General features: G+C 37.4%; 1 protein-coding gene across 2 annotated transcripts; it reads left to right on the top strand.

Annotated features, from left to right (window-relative positions):
• The first annotated feature begins 678 nt into the window (after window positions 1-678).
• On the top strand, window positions 679-15,465 carry sh3rf2 (SH3 domain containing ring finger 2). 2 transcript variants are annotated; one of them, XM_082177719.1, is made up of 11 exons: window positions 679-797; window positions 1,243-1,639; window positions 3,506-3,772; window positions 4,311-4,406; window positions 6,402-6,707; window positions 10,060-10,181; window positions 10,505-10,675; window positions 10,967-11,208; window positions 13,523-13,809; window positions 13,934-14,217; window positions 14,516-15,465. In XM_082177719.1, the coding sequence occupies exons 2-11, from the start codon at window positions 1,265-1,267 to the stop codon at window positions 14,694-14,696; spliced, it is 2,331 nt and encodes a 776-aa protein (XP_082033845.1). In that variant the 5' UTR covers window positions 679-797; window positions 1,243-1,264; the 3' UTR covers window positions 14,697-15,465. The 2 variants fall into 2 exon arrangements, with proteins under 2 accessions (XP_082033845.1, XP_082033846.1); XM_082177720.1 differs by lacking the exon at window positions 679-797 and adding an exon at window positions 916-984.
• The last annotated feature ends 281 nt before the right edge of the window (window positions 15,466-15,746 follow it).

Genomic DNA, 15,746 nt, shown 5'->3' with positions numbered 1-15,746 from the left:
ACTCTAAGTAGCCTACATGTAGTTAATTAATATCACTCAGTACTTATTTGAGTAAGTACAATGTAACTGTCACCTTAAAACAAAGGGTTACACTTTATTTTAAGGTGCTCTTGCTACATTGTAATTACACGTTTAAGTAGCCTACTGAGTAAACTACTGAGTAAAATTAATTAACTACAGTACATGTAGCCTATTTACTAAAGGGTTAGGGTTAGGATTAAGTTTGGTTTAGGGTTAGTTGCATGTAATTATGCATAATATATAGTTTTGATTACTATAGTAACTACATGTAACTTGTCACAAGGACACTGTAATATAAAGTGTTACTAAATAAAGTGTAACCGATTATTGCAAATTGTAAAATAACACAAAACTGCAATTTTGCAACTTTGTTTTTTTGTCTACTCCATAGAAAATGAACAGAAAATAAAACAGCTCAAATAATATTTAGTTTGACCAACCTTTTCTTAAGCTTAAGCGTTGGCCTAATTTAACTGACAAAATAAATGTGTATCTTTCTAAATGTAGCCCATATGTCTCTCTAAGTTGAGTATAATTCATCATTCACTGATTAATTATTATCTAATCAATAATTTGTCATTTGCAATGAAAGAATTATTTTTGATTTCAGAAGTTTCCGTAGTGTTTTCCGTCATGTTCAGTCCGGCTGAATCTCAGTTGACATTGAGGTGTAAGATGACACCTGTCCGCAAACATCCAGTTTAGACCTGCTCTATCAGTCGTCAGTAGGACTTTTTTTTCCACCCTCAGGTTTTCTATTCTTACGTGAACATAAGGTATGTGAATATTTAACAGTATTTGAGTACAATGTTCAGTTTTATATCTAACTCATTTTGCTGTGGAAGTGTTTCGTGTAATCCAGGTAGACGTGACGTCACGTGCTGACGACTCGCCCGATCTTGATTTCAATGAAAACTTGCTTCTCATCTCTACAGTATCAAAATAGCACAAATGTATCGAAATGTAAGCTAGAATATAGATATATAAGCTAAAAATATACACGTGTCGTGTCTGCCTTTACAAATGTCGCTCGCATGTTCGGCATTCACCTGTTTACATATTACAATAGCGTGATAAACAGGTGTTGACGGAAGTAGCCTACACGAGCTATTAGCAACATGTTTACTTTGAGAAATTATTATATAATATTGTGTATTTTTGCTAAAATAGTTGTCGAATAGTGTATAACCTACGTATAAAGCGAGTGTGATCATGTGTCAGTTGTGCAGGAGGAGTATGCTGTATGATTGAGTCCTCTATGATGGAGGATCTGGCTGTTTTGGACCTGTTGGAGTGTCCTTTGTGTATGGAGCCTTTAGACGTGTCTGCCAAGGTTTTGCCATGCCAGCACACGTTTTGCAAATCATGCCTTCAGCAGCACGAGGCATCACACCACCATCAGATGTGCTGCCCAGAGTGCAGAACTGCTGTTCCAGGATCAGTGGAGGAGCTTCCCACCAATCCGCTGCTAGTGAGACTCCTAGAGAGCCTCCAGGAACGGGTTCCACGGGGCACACCGAGGGACAGATCCGGCAGATATGTGAGCTCTGCAGTCCAGGAGAACCTTTTAGGCAGTTACATTCAAGATCTGCCCAAACAGGAGCAGGACACACAGTGGGTAAGAAGTACATATGTACTTTTGTTGCTTGCATTTATTTTATTTTGGTAGGGACAGATACATAACAGTGAACATAGATTATCTTCTCGAAGTAATCCCATGTCGGTCTCATAGTGTTTATAGGCAAGTCTAAATCGCATTAGAGTGCGAATAACTATTTGAAATGCTCAGACTAAAAAAGCAGCCTTTGTCTTTTTTTTTTTTTCTTTTTTTTTTTTTTGCTGCTGCTAGTGTATTTTGTGACATGCAGTTGAGTTGGTCTTGCCTGCATGTCAAGAGACTTTTCTTTCAGGATAACAGTTCTTTCTGGTTTGGTCACATTTTATATTACTGTAAAAAATATAGGCCAGTATGATCAATAAGTTATGACAACATATGTTTTTACTTTGCTTTAACTCATCAAAATTAAGTTAAGCAATTTTAAACTTTTTTTATACAAGATTTATTTAAGTTAAAATGACTTAAACATCCAAGTTAATTGTACTTAAAAATGTAAGGCAGGAACTTTAAAAAAAAAACTTCTGTGTACTTGCATCAAAAAAACAAACAAAAAACAAAACAAAATCAGTGCACTTTGTTCATGTTGTATTGCAAAACACTTTTGCCTCTATTGGGATACGGGTAAGGTTAGGCACAAGTTTGGTGGTATGGGTAGATTTAAGAGTGGGTTAATGGGTAAGGGAAGGGTCGACCGTGTAGTTAGATGTAAAGAAATTCATTTCATGCAGGTATAAAAAAAAGTACATTGTAAAAACATAATAAGCGCATTGTATCAAGTGAATAATTAAAATGTTAGTACATACAGTACTGTACAATGCACTTACTATGAAGTGGGACCAAAAGTTTTTTTTAAATGTTATGATGTAGATTTATCATTATGCTGATAATAGTTCTCAAAATATGAATGATTTCCAAAAAATCTGTCCAGAATGTAGTCTGTTGTCATGCCAAATCAAACATGATGTTTGTTTTTCGATAGAACAATAATCCTGCGCAGCTGTGATGAAATGTGTATTTATAAATAAATCAGTATGGGTTTTGTGTTGGGATGTATGCAGGGTCAGTTTGTCTCTCCGACCTGCTTAAGAGCTCAATTATCTCTGTGTGTGTTTAACAATGTCCACTGAAACACACTGGGCCTTGGTTTAGTTTAAGTAGGTCGGTGGATTTGAGTTTCAGTTGGGAAAAAAGCCACTTGCATCAGCGGCCACAAACAGTAACTCTGTTTAAACATTTGGGATGCTTTTGAGCTCTTGCATTTCCCATTCCATGCCTCTAATTTCACGAGTTCACACGTACATGAAATCAGATTTAGTAATTTATGCGTATTTGGCGTCCTGTCCGGGAGAGATGTCCTGTCCTGTCCGGAATTTGGCCCGAACGCAGAGTACTCCCCCCTTTTGATTGGAATAGAAAACCAGCCAAGAGTGAGGTGATGGGGTGGTGGAGGGATGGTGTGAAACTGTCATGGGACAGAGGTGAGGGAAGGCTATATTTATACCGGCTTCCTCTTGTGCTGATTGGTTGATTACCTGAACATGCATTAAAAGTACTAGAGAGATAGTATACAATAAAGAGAGCTGTTAGATGCTGTGTTATTTACATACATAAAGTATATATAGTAAAGTCAGTGTAATAATTGAAATGTCATATCATAATTTTTGTGCATTACGGTAATAAAAAAATTCAGTTTTTGGCATTGCATTAATAAGAATTGGATGTATTTAATTGTCATGCCGATAATGGCACAATTTAAAAATATAATGGTCCTACAATGGGCGGCTTCATTCTTTTTTTTTCTTTAGAATTTGGAGTAAAATATGGCCCATATGTGTTCTTGACAGGCTTCCTTTTTGTTTGTTTCAGGTGCAAGCCCAAGCTTTATATGACTTCCAGGGGAATGCACCTGGGGAGATCACAATGAAGTCAGGTGACATCATTTATCTGCGGTGGAAAGTAGATGATAACTGGTATTATGGGGAAAGCAAAGAGAGCAGTGGTCTGGTTCCAGTCAACGTGGTGCGAGTCATAAGTGAGCAGTCGCAGCCCCTGGCCCTCTGCCGAGCACTTTATGACTTCAATGCGAACAATCTAGATCCAGACGACAGCAAGGAATGCTTAACCTTCTTCAAGGTCAATCTATTCTTCTTTAATCAGTGTACTACCACAATTCAGTTGTGTTGGTACAGTGGCCACGAAAAGCATTTGGACACTTAAAAAAATGAATTTCATTACATTAACAAAAGTGGCATCTGCTAAAATGATTGATTTTTATATGTGACTGAAGTGACACAATACTTCTTTTGGCCATTGTATATTAAACATAAGCATTTTGAGTATTACATGCCCCGTTTGTGTGGATTATAGAGTGGGAACTGGGAAGCAAATACATTTCTTTTCTTGGGGCTCTTTTATGTAGCAGTATTGTTAGTCACACCACAGGACTTGAATTATATAACAGTTCTGACTCAGGCACAGCTTCCATTAAAGGACATTTCCTGGAGTGTTTTTTTCTTCTTCTTTGAGAGCAGATGGTCCAAATGGGTCTGGAGCCGAGTTAAGGGTGTAATGGGCCTGCAGCGTAGAGTGATTTGAGCCAAGTAAACGTCTTCAGGGACGTCCATGCACCCTCAGCTGCCTAACACACGGCTGTCTCTCTTTCCCCCCACAGGGAGACAGCATTACTCTCATTAAACAAGTCAATGAAAATTGGGTCGAAGGTAAACTCGGAGACAAAGTTGGGATTTTTCCTTTGCAGCTCACAGAGGTAAGGCAACAAGTTTTTATTCTAGATTTCAAAACATGGAGAATCTCTTTGAAGAAATGTTCAGATCATATTTAACCCCTGAAATCAGAATATAAAAAAGGGTAACATTTTACGATAAGGTTTCATTAGTTAACTACATTAGTTATCATGAACTAATAGTGAACCGCAGTTCTACAGCATTTATTATTCTGTGTTCATTTTAATTTCAACATTTACTAATACATTATTAAAATCAAAAGTTGTATTTGTTAACATTAATTAATGCACCGTGAAGTAAAGTGAACAAACAATGAACAGCTGTATTTATATAAACTAACGTTAACAAAGATGAACAAATACAGCAAATGTATTGCTCATGCTTAGTTATTACATTAACTAATGTTAAAAAAATGAAACCTTATTGTAAAGTGTTACCAAAAAAAGTAAATATTTTGCACATAGAAAAGAAAGCCTATTTTAAAATTAAGCAGATTTCCCTCCATTACTGTAATGTGAAAATATTGGAAATAATGTTAAAAAGACCATACATGTAAATTAAAGACAGTACAACAATGATACTTTTAATTTTAATTTTAAACCAGGGGTCTTCAACCTTTTCCTGATATATTTTGTATAAAAGTTAGTGTTGGACTTTAAGCCTGGCCTATAATAACTTGCTTTAAGTATATAGTATATGATATTACTACATTCACATGCTTTGTTGTGAGGCTTACATTACATTGAAAGCCACTAAAATAATCATTTAAATGTGCATAGAGTTGTACATTACATTTTAAGTTTTATTGTGGTCGGGATGAAGCATGTAGCTGAATGTAGCTTTTTACTTTTGGTCATTTTGAGCAACTTTTAGATTTTTTTATTGTTAACAACAAAACTAATGGACAGTGTGACAAACCACACTAAATATCCTCGGAAACGACTTCATCTCTGATTAAATGTAGTAGTGGACTTCTGAACTTTACCTTTGGTTGGAGTTAACTTCATATTTTAAAATGCATATTTTTACATTTTCTTCAGCAAAAATGAGTTTGCAATCAAACATTAATTGCACAGACCTCCTGTTGACGACCCCTGATTCAAGCAATTACAGTAATGAGAATATTGTGGACCATTGAGAATGAGGGATATTTGCTTAATTGTCATGAAAATAATGTCACAGCACAAACAAATTTAATTATCCTAAAAATAGACTTCTTTGTGCAAAATATCCTATTTTTCTTTTGATTTTAAACATAACCCAGATACTCCTTGACTATTTTGTTCTTTCTAAGCCTTTATGCAATAATACGCTAATTTAAAATGACATCACTCACTGCTTTGTGACGTGAAATCTTCGTCACTATTTGCCAATCTTTTCATTTTCCGCTAATCGTTTCCCCTGTTTAATGTCACGATTAAATTCCGAACAATAGGCCCTCGTCTCTTAGCACCCGTGGTGTCGGCAGCTGCTTACGGAGCATGATAACGGGCTTTTAGACGTGGTTAGTGAGCTTGCTATCTCTGACGCAGCAGTCCTGTGACTGAGATGTGAATTCTTCCGCCACTGCTGCTCCGATGAACCTCATGTGTCGCTGGATAATCAAGCTCCAGATTTCATTATCCATGCACTGGATTATATCTGAGGTTAGTCAGATAAAACAGCCAGCCTCCCTCTCAGCGCCAGTCGGGCATCTCAGCGGTGACCAGCCAGGCGTGAAGGCACAGTAATGCTGTCTTTTTCTTTGGTGGCAGAGCAGCACATCATGGGAAAAGGGAGGGGGAGTGTCACTCCTGCCCACATGTGCTGCACCAGCCCATCTTAACGGTGCGTTCCTCAGATCCAGCTGCCTCTTAGGAAGTTTGGGGGCGAGCAGGTGGGACTTATCGCTTTTAACTTGCACTTTTCTTACTGGCAAACTCACAGCAGGTAAAGTGGCTTACGCAGATGAGAGCCAGCATGTCTTTATTGTGCATCTCAGCTTCTTTTTTAACCTGATTTGTGTCTTTCCGCTGTAGCCGAATCCGGCTGCGCACGAGCTTCTGGAGAAACGCAAGAGGAGGGACTCAGTGGAATCGCACCCACGGAGCGCCGTCAGGGTCAACGCAGATGCTTACGTCCACAGGCGGCTCGCTGGAGCGTCTCACAAGTCGGCCAGGCCTCCAAATGTCAGTCTCCTGAACAGCCTGAACCATCCTCCTCTCAGCCAGAGCCAGCAGCCACCTCACATCAGCTCCACCGCACAGCCTTCCTCCAGCAAGACGCCACAACTCGCCACGTTTAACAAACCACGTCTTAGGAGCTCTCACAGAAACTTGCCTAAGGTGAGCAGTCCCTGTGGCAGGGTTGTATTTTATCACATTTCTTTGTGTAGGAATGACGATTGGCTATTCATGTGCTACGCAGACATGCGATTAGTTAGCCATGCGTGTGTTTTTGTCATTCAGCATCTGTGATTTAGCTACACTGGGTGTTTTTTGGATGATAATTCACGAGTTTAACATCCTATTCATTATGGGTGAAGGAGAGAGATGATGAGTCAGAGATCTTCATTTTTAATGGTGAGGCAATGTTTGTTTTGGTTATCTGTGATCATTCTTGTATAGAAAAGGAACAATACTTATAATATCTTAATGTGCTCATGATGCAAATGTGCCTGATTCAGTCTCACAAGATCTTGCAAAGTAGATTTTATTAGAAACATTGTGCTTTGAAATCACTGCTAATGTATGTGATTTACCTAAAAAGAGCAGTTACTTTCTTCATGCTTTCTCCTAAAAAATGTGTACAAATATTTCTCTCCGCTGTCAGTGTGAGATGTTTTGCTATATGAGAGGAAGCCAGCGTGCCTGAGAGCTAAAAATGCCCTATTCTCTGTTGCAGCTTTACAAGCTCATGACTCATATAGGGGTTACATAACACTTTCCTCTTATCTGGTTGAAAGGCTCATTCCTCTCCACTGAGCAGTGACTCTCTCTCTCTCTCTCTCTCTCTCTCTCTCTCTCTCTCTCTCTCTCTCTCTCTCTCCTCCTGCCATCAGTTGTGTCATTAATAGATGGCGAGGAGAACATCATGGTGAGGCGAGTCACTCGGGGGGTCAGTTAACACTGGATTTTTCTTCAGATTGTGCAACCCTGTGTGAAGTCATAGGAAACATGCCCACTGTTTCTGACTCAGCAGTGTCATTTAAATAGAAGGAAAATATTTAAAGCAATAGATGGCCCCCCCAAAAAATGATGTCATTATTTATTAACTCATCGTTGGTGCAAACCCTTCATGAGCTGCTAATGGAACACAAAAGAAGATATATTGCAGAATCTGCTGGCTGCTCTTTTCCATAGAATTAAAGTGAACCGGTTCAGGTTTCACCAAAACTTTGAGGGCAAAAAAGGTCCAGTAGATGTATGAAGCACAGCTCACACAGAAGTCACTTTCAAACCAAGCTGCTTTCTGTTGGTTGATGCTTTGTGTTCACACGACCAACTTGAACTCATATGCATAGAGAAAATATTTCGCCCTTAGACGTGAAATTCCCAGTCGCATTGATTCTGATTGAAATGACTGGAGAGCTGTCTTGCAAGACAGACTTTAAATCTGAAGTTGCAAATAAAAAGCAAAGCAAATAGGCAATCTAAATATGATCTGTGAAGTTGGGTCTCCCATGGTTGGTTATAACAGAGGAATATTCTCATCAAACAATCTCTAGTCAAAAACCTGATCATTTTGAATAGGCAAAGTCTAACAAACTAATTACATTTCTTAAAAGGCAAATATTAAACATTCCAAGAAAGTTATAAATGATGGACTCATTGTATATTAAGCGTTTTTAAATAGTATGTACTTACATTTTAATTAATAAAGTGATATAATGCATTTACTGTGCCCGTAAATGTTTTTAGATTGTACTTGCATAGCAAATACTTGCATGTAATTACATCTATAATTACACTGTTGACCCTCCCCTTAACTAACCTTTAGACTTAACCATACCAAACCATAAAGCCTGTCTCTAACCTTACCCGTATCCCACCTCAGTAGCAGCAACAAAATAAGTACATTGCAACTAACAATTCTCTTTTACACATACTAGTTAAAAACACCTACTGTACATTGAAAAAAAAAGTACGTTTTACAAATAATATTACAAGAAAATAATATTTCACTCTTTCTACTTAATGGGTTACTTGCTGTTTATCTGTTATAATTTCTGAAATTGACTTGCAATTTCTGAGTGAACATGATCTCAAAGTAAATCCTACACCAGATTTTTTGTCAGTGAAATAAACTGGGACCGAACTTCCTTTCTTAAAATAAATGCTCTATTGTGCTCTTGTGGCACTTTTAAGATACAATTTTGGATTGCAGCACTTCTTATGTTAATGTTACCGCCTCGCTAGGATGAATCACCTGTGCTGTATTTCTCATTTGTACGTCGCTTTGAATATAATGTGTTAATGTACTCTCTAACCTTCTGTGTCTTCTGTGACAGTTCTGATGTAACTAAGCTGTAATCACCTGCTCTCTGTCAGATAATTATGGGACATACTGTAGGTGTAAGTGTTTAAGAGAGGCGTGGAGATTGTCAAAGTTACAGAAATTCTACAGGATTCACAGATCGGTCTCTTGTTTCATCATGCTTTTGTAATGCACTAATATTAGACCGGATCTCAGTTTTAGAGAAAGACTCATGACTCATGACTCAGTTGCCCAGATGTATTTCCCCGACAGTCCGTGTGACTCTTCCACGAGCCTGTGGCTTTAATATCTGTCGTTTGTTATCAGTGTGGAAACATCTCAATCTGAGGCTGAGTCAGCTCTGCGACTGATGTCAGAGATATTTAATGTGGGGTTATGCAAAAGAAGAGATGTGCATGTAAATATTCAAAATAACCTTAAAACTTCATTATAATTTATCTGTAAAATGGTAGGAGTTCTGTTTATAGTTGAGTTTAGGGATTGCATAAAAGTTGGAAATTCTTAACTGTTACATTATTACATAATTAATTGGGTAACTCTTTACAATAGTAATAGTAATATGTCATTAAACTGACATATTTCAAGTTCTTCATGGTCTTTGATTTATTTTTCTTGTTTTTGTTTTGCTTTGCTTTTGACTTGTTTCGTTTTCAAGCTTGTTTATTTAACATTTTTGTCTTTTTGTGTTGCATTGTTTTGTTTTATAATGTCTTATTTTATGTGTCTTTTGTTTGTGTTGACTTTTGTTTTTAGTCTTGTCTTTTTTGTTTTATTTTGTATTGTTTTTTGTTTTGCTTTGTTTTTGTCTTGTTTTGTTTTCAGGCTTGTTTATTTTTTTGTCTTGTCTTTTTGTGTTGCGTAGTTTTGTTTTATCATGTCTTACTTTGTCTCTTTTGTTTTGTTTTTACTGTTGTTTTTGGTCTTATCTTTTTGCTTTGCCTTGTTTTGTTTTATCTTGTCTGTCTTATGTCTTTTTTGTTTGTTTGTTTTATTAATTAGTTATTATAAAGTAATAATAAAGTACTACTCATTGTTTTCATATGTTAAAAGACATGTTGTCAAGGGTCTACATAAGCACGAATGTTTGAAGTTCAACAAATCTATTAAAGTGTTTTCAAACACCTGTATTGAAGATATTACATTGCTGTCAGTGTTTGTGCGCAAAGACAAAAATTACCAGTTACTTTCTAACTATTACAGAGGGACAGGACAATGAATGGTGAAAGTCCGCCAGCCATTACCATGGCACTGATTAACCCCCAGGCGTCCTCCGTACCATCAGAGAGCAAGATGTCTGCCACACAGCAGCTCTCCATCAGTGTGTGAGTGCTTTTGAGATCATGTGTAACTTTGAAGAACACCTAAAAGATTGTCTTGCACTGAAGTGAAAACATTTTAATTTAATTTTGTAGATTGTAAATATCTTTAGTTACTGTGTCTCTTTGTGGCCTAGAGACATTTAGGAATTAATTAATTGGGCTTTTAAAGCGACAGTTCACCCTTTCTTTCCCAACATTTTTGAAGAATCTTTACAGTTCTCATACAGCAATAAAAGAATGGGTGTGAGTGAGTAAATAATGACAGTGTTTTCCTTTTCGGGGGTTTGGCTGAAATATTTCTTCAACCTGATGTATGATCTGTTTAGGTGTGCAGCGCTGTATTCCTACACACCTCATCGCTCTGAGGAGCTGGAACTGAGGAAGGGTGAAATGGTGGGGGTTTATGGGAAATTCAAAGAGGGATGGTTGCGTGGACTGTCTCTCAGAACAGGCAAAGTAGGGATCCTGCCGGCCAACTACGTTACCCCTGTACTCAGGTGAGCAGAAAAACACCTCTACAAAACCCCTGTTATCACTACTTTCATTCTCTTCTTCACCTGCTTACATTGTTTAATATGATAAACACATTATTCAAATATTGATGCAAGCTCTTTAGATCAGTTTATTGGTGCATGGGTTCTTTATACTGTACATTTTCTAAATAACTAGAGAATGCAAAAACATTTTTGTGGAACTTTTTAGTTCTAATTGGAACCTTTATATTTTTACGAGCACACACCTATTATCTTGATAATCAAGTTTACAGTAATATACTAACTTTCTCACAGAACATCTGCAAGGTTTCTTGAACAAACCAAACCTGCCGTTCCTAATACAAGCACATTATCAACAAAACGACACACCCCACACAAGCCGCAGGCTGTAGTCCTGGCCTTAGACAGAGTAAACAGCGACACCCCATCAGCTACAACGGCTGTGATGTCATCTGCCGGTCCCGGGAGAGCACCGCAGCCGGGTGTAAAGCAGGGATGGAGCACAGTGAGACGCGCCTTCCATGCCACACACAGAGGTGAGAGCCAGCAAGCCCCAGCACGCTGTGAAAACATAAGTCAGTCTTTAGCCATTGCAACTGTTCTAAATCAAAAACTAGTCGAATTTGTGTTTTATTTGCACATTTCGTCCTTGTAAGTCAATATACATTACCAGTCAAAATTTTGAATAATTACATTTTTTAAAGGAACACTCCACCGTTTTTTCATATTAAACTATGTTATTCCCTTAACTAAGACGAGTTGATACATACCTCTCTCGTCTCAGTGCGTGCACTCAATCGCTCTGGCGCGCGGCGACACTTTGATAGCACTTAGCTTAGCCCAGTTCATTCATTAGGACCCAAACAGAGATGACGTTAGAAGCGACCAAAAACCTCCATGTTTTCCCTATTTAAATACAGTTACACGAGTAGTTACACGACCAAGTATGGTGAGTAAAGGATAACTATAATGTATGGCGGAATAGCACTTGGGAGCACTTCGACTCGGCGCAGTAATATCATCATTAGTCTCCTGAAAAATCCTCTCCCCCTCTCCCTTTCACTTCTGTCATTAGAACCAACGTGACTTTTTACTGCGCCGAGTTGAAGTGCTCCCAAGTGCTATTCCGCCATACATTATAGTTATCCTTTTTACCCACTTAGAAAAGCGCCACGTTTTATTTTGTGTCACCATACTTGGTCGTGTAACTACTCGTGAAGCTGTATTTAAATAGGGAAAACGTGGAGGTGTTTGGTCGCTTCTAGCTTCATCTCTGTTTGGGTCCTAATGAATGAACTGGGCTAAGCTAAGTGCTATCAAAGTGTCGCCGCGCGCCAGAGCGATTGAGTGCACGCACTGAGACGAGAGAGGTATGTATCAACTCGTCTTAGTTAAGGGAATAACATAGTTTAATATGAAAAAACGGTGGAGTGTTCCTTTAAAATGTTTTTGAAAGTCTCTTATGCTTTGATCAAAAATACCATTTATTTGATCAAAAATACTGTAAAAACAGTGATATTGTGCAATATTATTACGATTTAAAATAACCGCTTTCTGTTTGAATATGTTAAAATGTAGTTCCTGTGATGTAATCATCATTACTCCAGTCTTCAGTCACATGATCCTTCAGAAATCATTCTAATATGCTATTTTGCTGATTAAGAAATATTTCTTATTATTATAAATGTTGAAAACAGTTGTGCTGCTTACATTTTTTGTGGAAACTGTGATATACTGACCCTTCAAAAGTTTAAGTGTCAGTAAGATTTTTATTTTTAAATTAATTAATAGTTTTATTCAGCAAGAACACATTCAATTGAAAAAGTGACTGAAGACATGTATAATGTTACAAAAGATATGTAATTCAAATAAATGCTGTTCTTTTGAACTTTCTATTCATCAATGAATCTTACAAAAAGTATCACAGTTTCCACAAAAATATTAACCAATAATAATTGATAATTGATCAGAAAATCAGCATATTAGAATGATTTCTGAAGGATCATGTGACACTGAAGACTGGAGTGATTATGCTGAAAATTCAGCTTTGCATCACAGGAATAAATTACACTTTACAATATATTAAACTAGAAGAAATATTTTTTAAATCGTAATAAAATTTCACAATATTACTATTTTTTACTGTATTTTTGATCAAATAGATGCAGCCTTGGTGAACATAAGAGACTTCTTTCAAAAACATAAAAGAAAAACGTAATTATTCCAAACCTTTTACCAGTTGTGTCTCTGTATGGGCCGTTCTACAAAACTGGTAATTTTTTTGTGTACCTAATTAAAACAGTTTCATAATTCATTTTCAGTTAAAGGGATAGTTCACCCGAAAAGGAAATCATTTACTCAACTCATCATTCAACAACTCATGTTGTTCTAAATATGTATGATATTCTTTCTTCAGTTGAAAACAAAAGAAGATATTTTAAAGAACGTTGAATATAAGAATGTAATCAAACAGGTGACAGTACCCATTGACTTCCATTTTAATTATTTTTTCCTACTATGGAAGTCAATGGGTGCTGTCACCTGTTCGATTACCAATATTCTTCAAAATATCTTCTTTTGTGTTCAACAGAAGTAAGAAACTCATACAGGTTTGGAACAACTTGAGGGTGAGTAAATAATGACAATTTTTTAATTTTGGGGTGAACTATCCCTTTAATTTTGATTGAAAAAGTGATATATGGATTATTTTCTCTTCATATATTTTTAAATATTACGGTAGTTGACATACAGACATTAACTTGCATGGGCTGTGTTTCTTCTGCAGCAGTTATATTTGTGTATTTGTTCAGCCTGATGCAATGATTCACTTCTGCTTGACCTTTCGTTTAGGGTCGCCTCACCACGGAAGCTACAATTCACATTCCATCCTAAGCCTTCAACCTCCTCCTCAGGATTTGGGACAGATCTATACTTTCGGTCGTTCACCCGTTCTTCCCAAAAAGAGAAACGGATTGTTCTCAAACCCCATTAAGACGCAGCATTGGGCATATGAAACAACAGCACCCTCTGCCGGCGGATATCAAGCGGTCTACAGGGACTCTGTCCAGAAAGAGGCCAGCACAGCTCCTCAGTCCATTCTGGTTAAACCAGAGGCTCATAAGCACAATGCAGAGAAGGTAAAAAAAAAATCTCTTTCAAGGATTTTAGGAATATTAGGATTGATTATTTAAAGGCACGATTTCAAATGAATAACATAAGCATGGTTTTACTGGCTGAATTTGTTTTTTGATGTTCTTTTAGCCAGTAAAGTCAGTCCGGTTCCTGACTCACGATGCTCCTCAGACAACATCAAAAATAGCGTCCGCCTCCTCTGCAGGACATATCTCTGGTTCCCAGTCTGGCCTTTCGGCTCTTGACCACTGGAACCCTTCAGCCATCTTGGGTCGGGATGGAAATACATTAGTTCTTAAAGACACAAAAGCACTTCCAGCCAGAAAGAGCACAGGTCAGGATCATGCCGCTATGGACTGCCTCTCGCTAAATATAAAGCCAGTACTGATCGGCAACCAGTCCGGCTCTAGTAGGTGGGTATTCTTGAGTGTGTTTTCAAGAGGAAGTATTGCGTTATCTGATCTAATTGCTCTTGTGTGGGAAAATTATCTAGAAATTAGTGGCATATTTTTTTTTATTCTTCCTCCTAAAAATTGTCAGCTAGCAGATATTATTATGAGATCTCTGGAGATAATGCACCGAAACTGAAAAACATTTCCTGTCAAGAAGAAGCAGTCATATATGCTGTGGCACATCCTGGCTTTTTGTGTTTGGTGCATTCTGACACACGTTGATATTGTTTTTGATGTTGACACATGGATTTTTCTGCAGATATAGGGTAATGAAGGGGTACAACGCTAAATCGGATGCAGAGCTCACGCTGACGGAAGGTGAAATAGTCATCGTTCAAAGGCCTCGAGCAGACGGAAGGCTTCTGGTGACTCAGGAGATCAGTGGGAAAACAGGCCTTTTCCACATCAGCGTTCTGGAAATACTAGACAAAGTCCTCTGAGTGCCACAGTTTCTTCTGTTGTGTACTTGTTCTCCGACCAGTGCTGTGTTTAGAGTCAAGTCGTTTTAGCCTGTTGTGCAATATACCGAAATTTAAAGCAATATCCTGTTTATAACATATGACAGATCACATCATTTTTTCACACACACCCACCTGGCTCAAAAACCTGTAGGCTTTCCCCTCGTCATTAGTCAGTTATGACTGAAACATGTGCCTTTTTGTATGTTGAATCACTGTTTGCACTTTTGGATGGGGTGAGAGGTGGGGATATTTGTTAACTCTGGGAACCAAGTAGCCCAAGAGTCTATGGCCTGGTTTCACAGACAGGGCTTAGATTAAGCCAGGATTAGATTTGAGCTCAATTAGGACAATGTTTTGTTTTGCTCAAAAACAAAACATTGCTGTGCATCTTGAGACAATGGCACTGACACATGTTTTAAGATGTGTCAGTACAAGTTGCTTTCAGTTAAAACAGCTCAAACATGCATTTTAGTCTTGGGACTAGCTTAAGCCTTGTCTGTAAAACCGGGGGTACGACTGCTGGATTGAAGGAGGCCTAATGATGACTTACTCAAGATTGTCTTTTTCACGCACAAAATTCTGCTGTCTCAATATAGTAAAGGTGGAAATGTTTTGTTGTATAAAATGTCATAGCAACTACTGTATATCCTGAATCTTCAGGTTTCCTGTTCTCAGTCAATGTATTTTTTTATTTTATTTTTGTGAAAATGATTAAACTAATAATAATAAACAAAAAAAGACTTAAGAATTAAGCTTTATGACTTTTATTGAATTTAATTGGGTATTATTGTTTGCATTAAAAATAAAAACACATTTTTCCTTTTGCACCCCCTTCACGTGAATCATTTGCCATTTCAGTAATGACTTCAATACAGACTGAATCATGACACACACAAAAATAAAGAAATAAATAATACAAAAAATCAAGGATTCAGTTACATTGGGATAATACTGATAATAATAAAGCATTTCAGATGGCAAAATGTTGAATAGAATGCAATGCAGTTAGATGAAAGGAATGGTATTGGG

This window comes from Leuciscus leuciscus (genome assembly GCF_965113295.1).
Source record: "Leuciscus leuciscus genome assembly, chromosome: 8".
Taxonomy (NCBI): Eukaryota; Metazoa; Chordata; class Actinopteri; order Cypriniformes; family Leuciscidae; genus Leuciscus; species Leuciscus leuciscus.
The sequence above is the reverse complement of the archived record's forward strand: the minus strand, read 5'-3'. Positions and strand labels throughout refer to the sequence as shown.

Coding starts and splice junctions, on each gene's coding strand:
- sh3rf2 (XM_082177719.1), top strand. CDS start 1,265: ATGATTGAGTCCTCTATGATGGAGGATCTGGCTGTTTTGGACCTGTTG. Junction 4,407..6,401: donor TTCCTTTGCAGCTCACAGAG/GTAAGGCAACAA, acceptor TTTCCGCTGTAG/CCGAATCCGGCTGCGCACGA. Junction 13,810..13,933: donor ATAAGCACAATGCAGAGAAG/GTAAAAAAAAAA, acceptor ATGTTCTTTTAG/CCAGTAAAGTCAGTCCGGTT.